The 15,930-nt window shown below is 52.4% G+C and overlaps 7 protein-coding genes across 7 annotated transcripts; 4 read left to right on the top strand and 3 right to left on the bottom strand.

Moving 5' to 3' along the window:
* Nucleotides 1–5,379, bottom strand: BD324DRAFT_606249 (hypothetical protein; the record flags this gene model as incomplete). Its single annotated transcript, XM_022014008.1, has 3 exons — nt 5,064–5,379; nt 4,456–5,008; nt 1–4,403 (listed from the first exon to the last, which is right to left on the bottom strand). Coding segments are annotated over exons 1-3 (5,154 nt in total), but the record flags the coding sequence as incomplete, so codon positions are not given.
* Nucleotides 5,380–5,582: 203 nt separating this feature from the next.
* On the bottom strand, nt 5,583–9,277 carry BD324DRAFT_639882 (RNA12 protein-domain-containing protein). The gene is made up of 11 exons (XM_022017294.1): nt 8,347–9,277; nt 8,217–8,303; nt 8,054–8,167; nt 7,805–8,011; nt 7,675–7,756; nt 7,404–7,632; nt 7,281–7,363; nt 7,160–7,240; nt 6,230–7,122; nt 6,018–6,186; nt 5,583–5,967 (listed from the first exon to the last, which is right to left on the bottom strand). Exons 1-11 carry the CDS (start codon nt 9,241–9,243, stop codon nt 5,669–5,671), a joined length of 3,141 nt encoding a protein of 1,046 aa, XP_021867716.1. The 5' UTR covers nt 9,244–9,277; the 3' UTR covers nt 5,583–5,668.
* Nucleotides 9,278–9,351: 74 nt separating this feature from the next.
* BD324DRAFT_639885 (HAD-like domain-containing protein) lies at nt 9,352–10,841 on the top strand. Its single transcript, XM_022017295.1, has 8 exons — nt 9,352–9,497; nt 9,568–9,592; nt 9,666–9,674; nt 9,741–9,883; nt 9,935–10,126; nt 10,174–10,238; nt 10,297–10,420; nt 10,539–10,841. Exons 1-8 carry the CDS (start codon nt 9,484–9,486, stop codon nt 10,690–10,692), a joined length of 726 nt encoding a protein of 241 aa, XP_021867717.1. The 5' UTR covers nt 9,352–9,483; the 3' UTR covers nt 10,693–10,841.
* A 181-nt stretch (nt 10,842–11,022) lies between these two features.
* Nucleotides 11,023–11,754, top strand: BD324DRAFT_610656 (hypothetical protein; the record flags this gene model as incomplete). The annotated part of the gene is made up of 2 exons (XM_022014207.1): nt 11,023–11,359; nt 11,462–11,754. 2 exons carry the CDS (start codon nt 11,023–11,025, stop codon nt 11,752–11,754), a joined length of 630 nt encoding a protein of 209 aa, XP_021867718.1.
* A 231-nt stretch (nt 11,755–11,985) lies between these two features.
* Nucleotides 11,986–13,444, bottom strand: BD324DRAFT_639888 (putative proteasome subunit alpha type 1). Its single transcript, XM_022017296.1, has 8 exons — nt 13,379–13,444; nt 13,299–13,334; nt 13,137–13,247; nt 12,923–13,026; nt 12,789–12,877; nt 12,668–12,738; nt 12,490–12,619; nt 11,986–12,442 (listed from the first exon to the last, which is right to left on the bottom strand). The coding sequence occupies exons 1-8, from the start codon at nt 13,379–13,381 to the stop codon at nt 12,027–12,029; spliced, it is 960 nt and encodes a 319-aa protein (XP_021867719.1). The 5' UTR covers nt 13,382–13,444; the 3' UTR covers nt 11,986–12,026.
* A 176-nt stretch (nt 13,445–13,620) lies between these two features.
* BD324DRAFT_585215 (putative cytosolic large ribosomal subunit protein) lies at nt 13,621–14,613 on the top strand (the record flags this gene model as incomplete). Its single annotated transcript, XM_022013727.1, has 5 exons — nt 13,621–13,663; nt 13,719–13,806; nt 13,902–14,061; nt 14,178–14,312; nt 14,494–14,613. The coding sequence occupies 5 exons, from the start codon at nt 13,621–13,623 to the stop codon at nt 14,611–14,613; spliced, it is 546 nt and encodes a 181-aa protein (XP_021867720.1).
* A 280-nt stretch (nt 14,614–14,893) lies between these two features.
* BD324DRAFT_585178 (3-hydroxyanthranilate 3,4-dioxygenase) lies at nt 14,894–15,818 on the top strand (the record flags this gene model as incomplete). The annotated part of the gene is made up of 3 exons (XM_022013724.1): nt 14,894–14,963; nt 15,070–15,264; nt 15,553–15,818. The coding sequence occupies 3 exons, from the start codon at nt 14,894–14,896 to the stop codon at nt 15,816–15,818; spliced, it is 531 nt and encodes a 176-aa protein (XP_021867721.1).
* Between the last annotated feature and the right edge of the window lie 112 nt (nt 15,819–15,930).

Consider the following 15,930-nt stretch of genomic DNA (forward strand, 5'->3'; position numbering starts at 1 on the left):
TTTGCGCAAGCTTTTGACGTGATTTTCAGTTTGCTTCGACAGCTGATCCACCTGTCGATCGACCTTTTGCACAGAGTGTTGGACAGCCATGCCAGCGGCATACTCCCTAAACTTGTAGATCCCCCTGACGACTTTTGGGTAAATGGCATTCAATCGCCATAACACGACTACTGGAGTGCTCTTCATGGGTTGACCGAAGCGGTCTCGAACAGGGGCATCGTTGAACGGTTTGAGAGGCATAAGTCGAGGTTCTCGTCGTGGATCCACGTCGTCCAATTCTTTCTCAACAGATATCGCGAGTTTCCCACGGGACCCGGCGGCTACCGTAGATTCTCCTCCGAATTTCAGGGTGTCCTCGAGGGTGACCAAGACTTGGTCCGCCAAGTCTTTGCGCTGACTTTGAAGATCACGATACGCGTCGTTCAAAGTCGACCACACTCGACTGGTCGGACGCCAGCTATCATCGTCAGGTCGGAAGTGCATTAGGAGGTGTGCAGTGAGATCTTGCACGTTACTGGGAACGTCGAGAGGAAGCTTGGATCCTTCGAGTCTCTGTCGTGACATAAGATTGGATCGTGATTGAGATCCTGAGAGACTGGTTGGGGACCGAAGTTGCTCGGGACTAGTCGGAAGCGTCGATGCGACGGCGGGAGGTCCTTCCTTGGCGAAGTCTGCAGGTCCACCAAAGAGTTCTGGGTCGTACACTTGTCCCTCAGCCACCAGATCACTGGTGTATAAGGCCGCGTGCATCCGCTGAGCGAAGGGTTTGGACGGGTCGTATGAGAGACCATCGGAATCGTCAGGATCGACCATGTCATCCGGGTCGTGGCCCGACCGTTCGGATTGCGGTTGGGCAGTGAGGGGTTCAGGCGTTGCCCCGGACGGCGCCTTGACCAAAGGCTCGCCAGACAGAGAACCCGCTGGCCTCTCCTGCATCTGGCGAATTGCTTGTATCGTTTGTGCCCGGTGATCTTGCATCATCTTGTACCGCGGAACCATGACCTTGTCCACGATGTAGAAAGCGCCTTCGACATCTCCAGTCTTCGCGAGGGCAATAGCGTATATATCAAAGTTCGTAGGGGTGAATCCAAAACCCTCCATCCGAGCCTCGTTCCACACATCCTTGAGCACGGCGTACTCGCCGACATCTGCCAATGTTTCCATGGTGATAGAGAGGCAGACAGCAAGGGTGGTGCTGGGCACAAAGCCCTTGACCGAAGTGTCTGAGCTGGAGGTGCCGATCAGACTCTTGGAAAGATCAATCGAGTCTCCCCGAAGGGTCTTTGCCATGCTCATGGCCGTTTTCCAAAGCTTCATCACGTTCTCCGAGTCCCCCTGTTTCCTATAAACGTCCATGAGACGTCCGACAGACTTCAAATCGCGAAGTTTGGGCTTTGACGTATCAGGAAGCGAGGCATCAAAATAGGCACGCGCATTTTCAATCTGTCCAATGTCTCCGGCGAGCGTAATCATGCTAGCAAACATGGCTTGAATCTCATCACCATGTCTGCGCGCCTCGACCCCGCCCTCTTTGGCGACCATATGAACTGCCATGGCGAATCGGTGCACTCGATCGAGCCTTTCTTCGGACGCACGTCCACTATCGATGAAGGACTGGGTGATGGCATTATACGTGGCGACGCTGGGGAGCTTGCGCCGGCGACGCATCTCGTTGTATGTCGCTTGTGCAAGGTCATTTTGTCCGTTCCGCAGATAGCCGTATAGTAAGATCGAGAATGCGTAGAGATCCGGTGTCGGCGACTTTGCAGAAGTCCTGGCTCGTCTGTCCATGCTTTCTAGAATCTTGGCGGCAGCAGCCATCTGACCTGCATCGCAATACGACAGAAGTAATAATGACCAATGAGAGTTGCTCGGATTGCGAATACCTCGGAAGACGGAGAGCACGATTGATGGTGGCGCAGCGAGCATGACAAATGCTCTGAGAAGCGCCCCTGCGACGGGTGAGGAGTTTTGCATTTCAGGTGCCAGACTTTGCCAGTATTGGGCGGCCCCGTCCCAGTCTCCAGCATTGACGTATGCCCGGATGATGGTCGCCGAAATGGTCTCAGTGACTTGAACCCCAGCACCGCGCATGGCGTCCAGAAGCACGAAAATGTTTGAGAGGTCAATCCGCTCAGCATACATCCACAGGAGCTGTTCGAATGTCGCGTGATTCGGGCCAACGTCAGACCGGAGTAGGGAGCGGAACACTGTCAATGCCTTGTCGGCGTCCCCTTGTTCGGTATAAAACTTGATCATGATGTTGTGTAACGCCACAGTGGGTCGAGTCTGAACAAGTCGTTGGTACAATCTCTCAGTCGCCTCGCTGGCGTTGGCCCCGGTATTCGCATTGGCTTGAAACAGGATGCTGAGAAGGCTCGGATCCTCTGTCCACTGAGGCCCAAAATTCTGGCCTAGAAGCTGTAAGACCGCTTCCGGGCGACCCTGTCGGGATTGCTTTTCGGCAATGGCTATCTTGTCGGCAAAGGTGGGAGAGAATAGCTTGTCGATCTCGGCGTACACGGTCGATGCCTCTGCGTACAGACCATGAGTTGCAAAGATGGCGAGCATTTTCGATAGATACTGGTGGGTCATGCCAGTGTGCTGACTCCGAGTCAGAGCATACAGAGCTTGTGCGTCTTCTGTCTGACCGAGCCGGAACAGTGCCCAACAGTGACGAGCCGAGGCGTCGAGCGGGATGGGCAATTTGTTTGTGTACAATTGTTCCACAAACTCGAGCGCGTCATTGACTTTTGACGAGTAGCGAGTCAGAGCGGTGTACATGATCCCAACTTTGTCCGAATTCTCATATTCCCACCCTACATTCTGTGCAAACCATTCGACTGGTCCAGGCATGGTGGCCAGGGCATTGAACATGATTTGGCGAAACAACAGCATAGTAGAGTTTCGTATTGTCACATCGAGGAGAGCCTGTCGAAAGGCTTCAGAGCTAGACATGACCATCTCTACGAGGTCTGACAAGCGATCGTTGCCCGCTAAAAGTTCGCGATACTCTACCAATAGTCGAAGTTGAGATCCCACGGGCCCATGATCAGGTTGTAGGGCGAAAAGAAAGTCGAGTCCCTTGGTCATGCTCGCTCGAGCAGCCTCCCAATGGCCTAAATGCGCAGATGTGGTGGCTTGAAAGAACAGCTGGTATGTGTCACCGACCGTAGGCGCTGAGATTGAGCCAGAAACCTCCTGAGCTTCCGCCGCGAGCCCTATGGCCGATTGAGCGTGTTCGACAAGCTCCGACTTTGCCTCCGAGGCTTTATAAGCGGTTCTAGCCAGAATGTAGCCAATGACAGCATGGGCAAAGGGGAAAAGTCCGGGATCAGAGGTCTTGAGATATCCTTCCTTTACTGCTTGAAGCGCATCGATCAATCGACCAGCGGACCATAGCCACTGTTTCGGTTCGGCCCCGACCTGACAGAGATTAACCAGGCGTCTAATCGACTCGATCTGGGTGAAGAAAGCACGGGGCTCGGGAAGAGACTCGATTACCGAGATGTATTCCCCTACGGTGGCTGTGTTCTGATCCACTAGCATGCTGTTGACGGTGTAGTAAAGGGGCTCTGAAGCGGCAGTCGAGGTATTGGGACTGTGCATCCCCAGACTTTCCAAGGCTTGTGCAATTCTACGCACGACTGCCATGTCGTCGGAATCTAGAGGAACATGGTGACCGACCGGAAGAACGTATATTCGCTGAGCATCTGGGGAGCGCAAACCCATGAGATCTGTGGAAAAGAGATACCTGTTATCATTTTCCCGGCGCGAGATGGACTCCCGGAGCGTCTGATCAAGGGCGTCGAGTTCTGAGGGCGAGAGCCCTGGAGCCTTAGAGGCAGACGAGCGGTTCCGTAAACGGTCATTCCACTTGGACATGCGCCCGGGCGCTTTGAGATCTAAGATCGACATCGTTTGTTGGTGTAATTTATCTTGTAATGGCGTCAACACACTCGATCTGTATTGAGGGCCACCAGATACGGGACTATCAAGAGCGAGGTTGTTGGCAAGATCAGGTGCTCTGTCTGTTATCCCAGCGGGCAATCCAGCTACTCGTTGGCGTCTGTTTGAATACTTATTGACCGATGATGAGAGAGGAGCCACTTTCAGATCCTTTGCTTCGAGTCGTTCATGGTATATCTCCGTGCGCCGACGTGCTTCGTGTGGGTCGATCAATTGAGGCCAACTTCGGCCGTTGAGGGGTTTGCCAGATTTCCATTTGGGTTCATAGTCCTTTGATGGAAGTAAAATCCGCTTGATATCCTGCATACGTCGATGCCCTGGCACTCGAATGCGAGCATCCAACACGCGCCGTCTAGCCTTTCTGCTCAAACCCTTGAGATTTATGGATGGGTCAGGGGCCGTGCGGAATCTCTGATCGAGGTATGCGAGTTTGTCTGACGAACATGTTAGCATGCGGTTAATGAACGAGGGCACAGCGAGACTTGCCATCTTTCTTTTTTGGGTTCTTTCTGGTATTCCCCAATATGTACCCAGCTTTGTACCAGTTGGGATCTCGTGTGAGTTGATTTGGATCATTGGTCGGAGCACCCTGATTGAGGATCCGCGTGTCCTCCTTCAAGACGTGATATCTTTGTCTCCGGTGGTCAAAATATACGGATCCATCTGAGCGTGTCATGGTCTGATGTCGGTGGGACGGATCACGGACTGTCACCCCCTCGAGGTCGTCGTAGATGGAATGTCGGGACGAGTTCGGGTTCCAAGGAAGTCTCTCCTGACGAAGCTTTCGAGCATATACTGCCCGTAGCTGTTCATCGTTTCGATCAATCGGTCTGTTGTAACGACTCTCATATTGACTTGACTCGGCATGACTGTCTCCGGGCACATCCCAAAACTTCGCGACTGGTTCACTTGCTCGCAAAGTCGATCCAGTAACGTTCGATCGAGATTCAACCCTGTCCTCACGAGAATGATCCGGCTCATCCGATGCAAACGCATGCGCACTGGATCCCGAGGCGTACGATCGACTCTGATGCCGGGACTTGGTTGACGGTCAGCTTGCCAAGATTCACGATGGGACCAGCACGAGAGCTCACCTTGACCTGGTCCTTGACGATCGGGGTCACAACCGATGATCCAACATTTAAACTCAGACCGTCTGTTAGCGTCGCGTAGGCTCTTGCATCCGTATCCAATCGACGTTGAACCAGTCGGAGGACATGAATGATCGTAGATGACGAGACCGACCCGACTTGCCCTCGTGCGAGGGAGGCGGTGAGTCGAGACGGTTTCATATGGTGGATGGCATGGATTCAATAAGACCTCGAAGGGTCGTAGAACAATGTGGTCGTGATCAGCGATAGGCCGTTGCTCGCTGTTCTGCTCTATGAAGATGGATGGATGGGATGGTCGATCGTTGTTGCATTTTTCGGACAATTGCAGCTGCAACCGTAAACGGCCAAAAATCAACAGTCACGTGATCAATGTGTGGCGGCAGGGCGGCGATCGAGTGGCCACCCAACGCACGCTGAGCTCGAGGGTTATGACCGACTGCATGGACACGCTGTTGAGAAGAACAGCCATGAGCAGCGTCTCTGGGGTACTAGACACTGGAAGAGGGCAGTAGTGCATAACGTATACAACATTGTCATGCGGCCAACGTGTTCGACCAAGGTCATTCGTCATCCTCATCACCATCACCTCACTTGCTAGCGCTCGTGAGCAACTTCATCATCTCCGCATTGTCCTTTTCCAACCCCGCCAACTTGTCCACACTCTTACCCATCTTCTCCAACAACCATCTCGCTCGCTCCTTGACAGCTGTACTCTTCCCAAAGATTGAGAAGAAGCCTTCGCCCAATCCTAAAGCCTCTTCACCTCCTCCCGTGGAGATGCTTTTCAGGGTGCCTAATTCCGCTTCGTAGGATTTGATATCGGCCTCAGCTTTAGCGATGAGGGCAGTATTGTATTCGATCTGGGACATGGCTCGGAATACAGGGTCTAGGGATGGATAAAGATTAGCACTGGTCGAGGAGACTCAGTCGACTCACCATTGACTAGCTGCTCGAAAGCATACCTGAATACTGGTTTACCCGGCTTGACCTTTGACGCACGTCCATCGACGTAGGTGATACTGACGAGTTCGTGTTCCTCCAGAGCTTTCAGACTCTGTTCAGAACCTTTGAAAGGGAAATCTTGCAGAAGCTTGGCGTAGGACAGCTAGATACTCGTCAGATCAAAAATCTCAGCCACTCTTGCTCACCTCGCCATTCTTTGCGAGCTCTGAGACCACCTTCCATGCTTGTTGCCTCGTCCAAGGTAACGACTTTGCGTCCTCCGCGTCGTCCCCAAAGGCCAGCTTTCTCAGCTCGACAACATTTCGCAAGACAATGTCGTCCACAGCTTCAGGTACACTTGCGCCCGTCCTGACTTTGTAGACCAGAGTCTCAAGATCAACCATTCGACCTCCCAGCTTGGTGATTTGATCTCTGTCAGCGAGAGACAGGGCAGAGTTTGAGGATTCCAACTTATCCCGGACGTAGGACAGGGAGTTCTCGTAATCTGCATCAGCTAGACTGACCGTGTTGAGCGGTTTGGAGGGGAGCGCTTTGGTGAGCGATTTCGAGGCGATAGGTCCTTCGGTAATGACAATGACGTGAGCGATCTTGTTCTCCACCAGACCGGCTCCCCATTCTGACAGAACGGTCCATAATTCACCCCTTGCAGACTTTTGGGCAAAGTTCTTCAGGACGACGATGGGTAGAGCTTGAATATATTCTGACTCGACGTCCAGGTCTTCAGGTGGATAAGCGGAGGCTGATCGTCTTGCTGATGGTTTGGCAGCGGTTGCGGGTTCTGAAATCTCAATGACATTGTCGATGGCCAGATCCCCATCAAATGTTGGCTCTTGACCCAGCCCCAGCTCGCTCATCACACCGTTCCCCGCGATACAATCCAATCGACCATCGTGCCATCCTCCCCGTCTGATCAAAGCTTGACGTCGCGATTCCTCCACCTCCACCTCGGCGCATTTACGAGCCTTATCGATGGACTCTTGGTGCTTCTCCCGGGTGTGAGCAGAGACGTCTTTCAGGGCCGTACCGACCACGTCGAGTACCGAGCGGAGCTGTTGGTCGATCGGAGTGGCAAAGCCAGCTGGAGGAAGTCAGCTTGTTTTCATGCTTCAACTCACCCTTTTGACCTATCAGACCGACAGTAACCAGATCGATGAGGCCATTCAGAGAGTTCAAGAAAGAGAAGACGGGCCAATAACCTGCAAGCGTATCAGCTATGTCTCTGGCAGCTATACACACCAGTCTGTTCTGCCAAGGCGCTCAACAGTGCCGAATCAGTCTTGGCCTTCGCAGTATCGGAACAGTCGATGACAAGAGATGGCCTGTACGATCTCAGCCAGCAGGACGTCAAGGGACACTCACTTTGCTTGCTTGCCAAGCACCCTCGACACGAGACTGGCTTTACCGCTTCCTGGCGGTCCAGTGATGGTGATGAATGTGCTTGGGTATTCGGATAACCACCTCTCCACAGTCTTTTCGGCTTCCACTCGGTCCTTCCAGGCGTTTTTCCCGAGGGTCTCATCAGGGCCGTCGGCGGGCCCATTTGAGCTGGATCCGAACGAGAATGATGAGGAGAATTTCGATCGGATCACTAAGGCGGTTAATAAGCATGGCAGTGGTGACTGGACCTCACTCTTGACGATCGAATAGCTCTCGAGATCAAAGACTCCTTCGAGATTGGATCGGACGAAGAATGCTCGAATAGGATCGAATAGCTGCAAAAAAAGTTCAGTCCTCGCACCTTACGATACTGTTTGACCCACCGTGTAACTCAGCGTCCCGATTAAGAAAGCGAGGGCGGGAAGGACGATCCTAGGGTGAGAGTTCAAGAAGTCTCGTATAGCGTGCGCTTTCCTCTGGCTCTCATAGTAGATTCGGAGTCTACTCAGTGCAATTGAACCTGGTGCGGTATCCCCAGTGATTCGAGCGATGAAATCGGCAGTGTTTGTAGGTGTAGAGTATCCATGCAGCTGGTGGCGTTAGTGGGATAGTAGGGCGAGTCTTTGACTCACGCAGTTGATGGCGGTGGTGGATGGAGAAAGGTGGCCAAAGGTGACTGTCGCTGCTCGAAGTGATCCCGCAGCAGCTGGAGATGGCGGCACGATATCTTTGAGTCGGCCGTAGGGCTGATCAAGGTGGGTCAGCTAAGGCCCCAGTTCGCCTAGACGAACTCACCCTGAACAGCACGTACAGCATCTCTTGTGAGACGTCTGGACCCTCAAACTCGACTCGCAAATGAGGTGATGGGAATCGGTGCATGTCCTATGGTGAGGTCAGCGTTGTCATCGTGCCCGGTTTTCCTCACCTCGGTCCATTGTCTGCCCTTGACCAACCATACTCTGCCATTGCCCACCAGCTCCTGTACGCCTTTCAAGCCAGATCCTGTTCCGAGGACCGACGTCCCTGACGAGTTGTCTTCGCCCTGACCCACAAACGTGATACCTGGCTTTTCGATCCCTCTAGAATACAACGTATGTCCCGCTGCGAGATTCTTCTCGATCCATCGTGGTTGGCCCCATTCACCGAGCCAATGGGGTATGCCGCCGTGCTTCTGAGCAGATTGGATGAATTGAGGGATAAAGAATCGTGCAGGGTTGTTCTTTGACTTGCCAACCTCGGGAAGAGCTCCAAACATGGTCGCTGTGGTCTCCGCTTCGACTCTTGACACTTCTTCACCTTCCTTGGGCGGCGGAGGAGGGATATATGAAAAGTGTAGAAAGACACCTCCATCTTTCCTCGCTATCTCCCATGACTCTACTCTGAAACCGTTGCCAGAGATCTCAGAGGCTATATCGTGAAGTCGCTCCATCATGCCTTGTTCTCTGAAGAAGGCCAGGGCGGGTCGAGGATCAAATCGGCCAAGCGTGATAGGGAAGACATTGGAAATGTAGAGGGAGGATGGGATCCGGCGAGACTCTTCGGATGGAGGAGGAGTCGATGATGACGTTGTCTGTGGTGGTGGGTTATCCGGATCGTTGGGTAGAGGAGTGATGGGAACGGGTGGAAGAGGTTGGTCTTGAGGTAGTGGAGGAGGGGTGGTAGTTCCATCGGCGGCGGAAGAGGCAGTCGAATTGACATGGTCATCCCTAGAGGTACTTTCTAGCCGACGCAAAGGAGCGGCCAGCAGCGGTATTCTCCATCCAGCCTGCGTCGCTCTACGTCTCAATGGATGTTTCAGTGGATAGATCAGTGGCCTGAGCATGCTGCCAGTGTATATGTTCAATGTCAAAAGACAGAGCTTCTCGGACTCACTCGCTGTGCCGCTTTGCCGAGTCATAGACGTCATATTTTGGTTTTGGGATTCATTGAGTATCTATTCTGGACACTCGTGGGCTGCTGCTGCTGCTGCAGCTACTGCTGCTTGAGCATGCTACTTGAGTACTGTACTCTCATCAGTCGTTGATTCCGAGGGCGCGTCGTGCTCGTAAGCTGAGAAGACAGGATGGATCAAGTCAAGTGGGTCTGGGGTATAGGGTCCATCCCTCTGTACCACCTTCATGCTGACATCTCTCTGACTTTTTCATAGGGTTCTACTATTTGACTGCTTCGGGGTGAGAGCAATAGAGATAATGTTGCAGCTTCTCTGCAGGACCATTGCTGACATGGCCCTCGTCTGCTGTTCAGACCCTCATAGTGAGTTCTAGGCCCCTCTTGAGGTCCCTGTTTTGAAGCTCAATCTGACGCTGCTGCACCTCTTAGGACTGGGAACGAGGCATGTACGAAAACATCGGTCCTCTTCTTGAGCAAAAAACATGCCCAACCGTCGAAGAAGTCATCACATCGCTTGTCAATGAGCAGACGCCGATCCAGAATGCAGATAAGACGATGCCATACCCTATTGTGTGAGTACAGCATCTTAGACCCACCACCCAGCTCTGACACCCCCATCACAGTCTTCAGGAATCCTACCGTCAGCTGATTGCAAAGTTCCGACTACACTATGATCAAGACGACGCAGAGGCATTAGGCGATTCCGTGACGAGCTGGCCAGTGTTTTCAGATACTGGTGATTGCCTGGCGAGGCTGAGGGATTTGGGGCTCAAGTTGGTCATTTTGACCAATGTAGACGGGGATAGTTTTGACCAGTGAGCGGGCTCCACTTGTTGGGGAAAGGCGCTGACAGGCGAACCAGATTGCAACAGACGCTGGAAGAATGCAGTGGTATCAAGTTTGACGCCATCTACACTGCGGATGAGAGTAGGTCGAGCTCCAGGCGCGCTGATCTATCTATTGCTTATGTCTCTTCTCTCCCCAGTCGGGAGTCATAAACCTGATCTGAGAAACTTTGACTACGCCCTGAACGATCTATCAGAGAGCTTCAATGTGTCTCGAGGCCAAGTCCTCTGCGTGGCACAGAACAAGCTGATAGATATCGAGCCGTGAGTGAAGAGAATCCCCTCCAACGAAGCCATCCCACATCCTCATAGGATGACCTGGGGGAGCATATCCGATGCCCGTTGTCTAGACCTCTCATCGTGCTGACTTGTTACGTCCCAGGGCCAACAAAATTGGTATCCGTTGCGCGAGAATCAATCGCCCAGGCGTCCTTACAGGGCACCGGGGATCTATAGATTATACAAAGGCCGATTTTGAATTCGCCAGTCTGGAGGAATTTACAGAGGAGATGGAGAGGGTACATGATGGTGTCTAGGGGATGAGAGAACGGCAGGAATACCATGGTTGTCAGCTGTAGCGTATAGAGTACGATGATCTATGTATATGTTGTGTCAGTACGTTGCACAATATCAATCCCGCCGTCGCCCTCGGTCACTTTGGAAAATCATTTTTACGTCAACCGCCGAGTTCCACCCCATTGGCATTCGACAACACTGACCACTCATCAGTCTGGGTTCAGCTGCTCACGAGTCTGTGGGCGATAGCTGGACAGTGCTCAATACACTGCTAGAAGTGTAACCTCGTCGTCGAGCATAACTTGTATCCTTAAATCAGAGGGGATCACAACTTTCACCCTTTCTCCATCATGGCCTCTCTTCGGACATCCTTGAACACAGTTCGGAATCTCCTGACTCCCCGTCATCTCTCTCTCCAAGCGACCAACAATCAATTATCGACCACGCCTGGCCCCAACAGTATGCTACGTCGGTCTTTACATCAAAGTAGGACTTCCAAACTGGCCAGTCCCACCTCTTCAACCTCTACCTCATCCTCCAGATTGTCATCCACACCACACGTTTCCAACGGACCTCGACCGACTGGATCGACAGCATCGTCTTCATCTACATCCAGTACAGGCGGCTCATCCTCTGGGAAAAAGCCTCCCAGTCGTCATCTCATATGGTACAGGGAGATCGTCCCGGGTGAGTGGCCTTAGATTTCAGGCCCCTCGCCATTGGCCCCCCCCCCCCCCCCCTCTTTTCTTCCAGTAGATCAACCTCGCTGACTATCCATCCATTCCTTAGCCATGCTCCCCATCATCTTTCTCTCCTCCACCATCTTCCTCTCCTTGACACTCGTTCGGACCCATTTGTCCCATCGGAAATCCCTCGAGGAATCCACGGCCAAGATTCAAGAGCTGGAACTCCAACTTGCCAAACTCAGAAGAGAACAACGTATAGCGAGGGAGAGGGAGAAGAGGGAACGGGAGAGGATATTGCCCTTGCTCGTTGGCAGAGTATTGAAAAAGGTCGGTGTGGTAGGCCACGAGGAAGAAATGGAGGTGGGAGCAGAGGAAGACGAGAGGCTGGTGGTGTAGTGGGCACACCATCGGGTAGAGTCCTGGTCGAATCCATCTCGCGCAAACATGAGGCCGTGGCGATGACGAGCCCAGCGACAAGCCCATGATACCTCCGTGCACTCGGACCTGCTAGCTCGAGCTCGCGTTGTAGATATGAGAAAAATTCAGCATCAACAGAGAGCTTCTGCTTCCACCTCCTTGGAGCAATCTAACCTCGATCGCTCGCCAAGGACAGATCTTGACTCTTTGTGTGCCATTCCATTGCATGTGTCATCATGAGTTTGACTCGTCTACTGCATCTCGACATCGTCTCCGCTCCCCCCAGTCCCGCTAGACGGGGCGTCACCCGATGCAGGAGCAGACGCCGCCTCGGTAGACGAACTGTCACCGCCCGTAGCCGCTGTGCTGTCAGTCGCCTCTGCTCCGCCCTCAGTCGTCGCCTCAGGAGCCGGAGCCGCCTCTTGAGGTCCATCTTCCGGTTCTCCACGGCTTCTCCTCCAAGCTCTCAACAGTCGATCGACGTGTTCGTTCTCCCATACTCTAAAATTGCCTCTCTTTGCAGCTCCGCTAATAGAGATATCCTCCACCTCGTCAGATGAGGGACCAATGATGGCGATACTGGTATTTTGTATGGTGAGGAATTTGTCCTGCTGTAGTGTATCGTGAAGGGCTGAGAGACCATGATTGATGAGTTCAGGCAGGGAAGCTGAGCACAGAAGTGAGCTTGGGACTCGAGACGGACAGACAACTTGCCATTTTCAAACGATTCGAAGTTCTTCTCCAAGTACGTTTTTGCGCTTTGACTTCGTGCGCCGATCGAGTGGGCATAATACTCGAATGTGGTGCCAGCGGGGGAGAATTCGAAGAGGTGGGGTCCAGTCTCCTGATGAAATGGTGAGCTCCATGTGACTTGTCACCCCTTTTTGCTCACATCACGGCCAATGACCAGGAATCCCACTCCATAAGGTCTGCGACCGTACTGCTGGGTGTTGTTTTGGGCACCTGGATGACGATGAGCTAAACCCCATTGTGGGGTCGAATCTGCAACTCACGACCTGAGATACCTTGCACTGCTCGACCAACGGGAATTGGACGACCATACAACATTCGACTCTGCATAGCCTGTTGTCGCATAAAGTTGCTGCGAGGAAGAGGCATCAGCCCATATTGCATGATATGTCCCCACCTCAACACTCTCGCATCACTCATCAAGCCTGCGATCGCAACGCCAACGTGATCGTCGATCCGAATCAGCTTCTTCTGATACGTCGCTAGCTCTCCAGTCGATCGCTAGGGTAAAGCAGCAGCAGCATCAGCAGATTGTTCTTCCGTCGGGGATGTCATGGTCGGTGACGAAGGAGAGGATACGGCCTTTGCGTCGTTGGTCTCACGTCACTCACCTTGAGCGTCAACAACACCGCATGGGTCTTTGACCTCAGACCAATGGCTGCTGATCCCTGTTTCACAGCTTCGAGCGCATAGTCGATCTGGTGGAGTTTGCCCTGGGGTGACTGAGGGATGGTATGTCAGCTTTCAGTATGGAACCGAGGTCAAAAGCTTACGAAAGTAACATTGTCAGAGTCGTAGGAGTTTCGGAACTGAGCGATGGTTTCAGTATCAGAGTATTGTATGCCCCCCTCACCATCCTGGTAGTGACTCAGCAGACCTCGACGTCGATGAGATGCCTTGCTACACGATCAGATTGAGATGAACCCGCATTAAACGACGCTGAACGCGCAACCCCCCCTCCCTCATGACAGATGAGCCACCGTGAGAAAGTTAAACCACGTGGCAACCCTGGTGAGATTTTTTTTGGGATGAACGAAGGTATCGTTGTCTCGAGTGAGCTTGAGTATTGTATCTAATTGAGCATCGAGCAGCACGATGAGACCATTGACAGAGGATGAGACCAAAGCGGTGTTCGAGAGTGAGTCGGCTATACCTTTACACCTCTGAGGGCTGGAACTCATGTCATCCTGTAGAGCTCGCAAATTACATTGGCAAAAATTTAGTCCACCTCATTGACAGAGACGAAGACGATGCCTATTGCTTCAGGCTGCACAGAGATAGGTGAGTTGGCTCATGAAAGAAGCCTGGAATGACCCTTGTCGTCTTTCTTTTTCCATCCCTCCGACGCTCGCTAACGGTCACTTGCTCGCCTACAGGGTATATTACCTCCCTTTACCTATGCTGCATCTCGCTACATCAATTGCTCGACCGAACCTCGTCTCGTTAGGGACATGCCTAGGCAAGTTCTCGAAGAGCGGCAAGTTCAAGCTTGGTATCACTGCCCTGGACTATCTGGCAAAATATGCAAAGTACAAGGTGAGCTATTCATCAGAGATAGGTCAATTGGTCATGCCCGATCTACCTTGCTCGATCCATACCTCGTCAAACCTCCCTATACGTTCGGAAGGCATCTGCTGATCCCACCTTACAAGGTCTGGATCAAGCAACCTGGCGAGCTGCCTTTCTTATATGGAAATCACGTCGTCAAGGCTCATCTTGGCCGAGTAACAGAGGACACACCAGAGCATCAAGGTGTGGTAGTTTACAACATGTCGGACGTGCCCTTGGTGAGTGAAGAGTCGGGTGCCAAGAGGAAGAGGAACGAGATTTCATGGATCTCCTTGAGCCCGAGGGAATCCAACGAGTCACTGAGAAGCCTCGGATATATGGATCTCGCCACGCGCCACGTTCTCACTGCCTCGCAAAAGTCCCGTCATTCCCTGAACCTCGCTGACACTTCGCGCGCAGGGCTTCGGTGTGACTGCTCGTTCCACGTTAGATACGCGAAAGCTTGACCCAACAGGTATCATCGTATTCCATCAAGCGGATGTTGGCGAATTTCTTCGTGACGAAGATACAATGTTCTAGCCGACGATCTCGGTATCCCTCACAATCATGATTCCTGTAGACTATCAGCTTGTTGTATAATTTATCAGTTTCCTCTGCAATACGGGAAGTGAGCTCGATCCATAATGCGGTATGACTCACTATATGCATTCTGGACATGATTTTGACCATGTCAGATTTCCATTGAGCCATCCAAAAAGTGGAGGCCGACCATGCATCTATATTCTCACTCTTCGTCATCACCATTTCATCTAATCGGATCATTTACTGCGATCTCTCTACACCTGGGGTCCCATCGACCATGCTGTCCTCGCCTATCAACTTTCCGAAATGGATTGAGGAGAACAAGCATTTGCTAAAGCCTCCAGTTGGTGAGACACCTGTTCCCCCTCCGTCAAGTAGATCTGCATTCAGGAGCCGACCCGATGGTAGATCTCTAAGTCTATCGTATCGAACTGACACCCTGTGTCCCCCCAGGAAACAAATGTATCTTTAAAGGGGATAACATGCTCACGATGGTCGTCGGAGGTCCCAATTCAAGAGTCGACTTTCACATCAACACGACGGAAGAATGGTTCTATCAATATCAAGGGGCCATGACGCTCAAAGTTGTGGATGAAGGCAAGATGAGGGATATCATCATTGGGGAAGGAGAGATGTTCTTATTACCTGGTGAGAAGTCATCACAGGACGTCAACCCACAGCTTTTGGGGAGCGACGATGATGAGAGAAACCGCTCTGGCTGACGAAAAGCTTGTTTGATTTCTCCTGCTCCTCCTGCTTCGGTCCCCGCACCGTTCTTCTTTCTGGCCTGATCTGACTTGTCAACGACATCCCTTCGCTCCAAAAACTCCACATTTCCGCTCCTTGTGCGTGCTCGTTGCTCTCTTTCCTGTACGATGCCTTTCTCTGGCACCGCTGGTCCCAATCTCGCTTCACTGCGCGCTTCGATCTCACTAGCCAACACCCCTCATTCACCCCGCCGAACAGCCAACACCATTGGCGTAGTGATCGAGCTCATCCGACCGGAGACTGAAATCGACACGATGAGATGGTACTGCCCGTCCTCATCTCACTCATCCACAGACCTCGTGGTCATCAAAGAATCGACATTTCACTGTAAAGACATCGAAGTTCAGATCAAAAGTGCCATAGAGGAGTGGGTGGGGGATGAAGAAGGGAGAAGGTGTAAGAAATGTGGTGAGGTGGCTCCGGCGAGACCGTGAATGAGTGCGCAGGCATAGCATAGGGAAGCACCAAAGCAATCTGTCGAGTCTCAAAGAAGAGTGTAGAAAACTTGAAGATCGTTCGTCAACATAGACAGTCTCACCACCAGTC

This window comes from Kockovaella imperatae, assembly GCF_002102565.1.
Source record: "Kockovaella imperatae strain NRRL Y-17943 chromosome Unknown BD324scaffold_22, whole genome shotgun sequence".
Taxonomy (NCBI): domain Eukaryota; kingdom Fungi; phylum Basidiomycota; class Tremellomycetes; order Tremellales; family Cuniculitremaceae; genus Kockovaella; species Kockovaella imperatae.

Bases quoted from the DNA above. Each gene is read 5' to 3' on its own strand.
- BD324DRAFT_639888 (XM_022017296.1), bottom strand. The intron at 13,248-13,298 runs GTAAGCTTTTGA...ACCATCCCTCAG, and splicing joins ACTCTGACAATGTTACTTTC to TCACCCCAGGGCAAACTCCA. The intron at 12,739-12,788 runs GTGAGTTGCAGA...ATCGTCATCCAG, and splicing joins AGTGCAAGGTATCTCAGGTC to GTGCCCAAAACAACACCCAG.
- BD324DRAFT_639882 (XM_022017294.1), bottom strand. From the start codon at position 9,243: ATGCTCAGGCCACTGATCTATCCACTGAAACATCCATTGAGACGTAGA. The intron at 8,304-8,346 runs GTGAGGAAAACC...ACCTCACCATAG, and splicing joins AGGGCAGACAATGGACCGAG to GACATGCACCGATTCCCATC. The intron at 7,633-7,674 runs GTGAGGTCCAGT...TAACCGCCTTAG, and splicing joins GAGCTATTCGATCGTCAAGA to TGATCCGATCGAAATTCTCC.
- BD324DRAFT_639885 (XM_022017295.1), top strand. The intron at 9,884-9,934 runs GTGAGTACAGCA...CCCCCATCACAG, and splicing joins ACGATGCCATACCCTATTGT to TCTTCAGGAATCCTACCGTC. The intron at 10,239-10,296 runs GTAGGTCGAGCT...TTCTCTCCCCAG, and splicing joins CATCTACACTGCGGATGAGA to TCGGGAGTCATAAACCTGAT.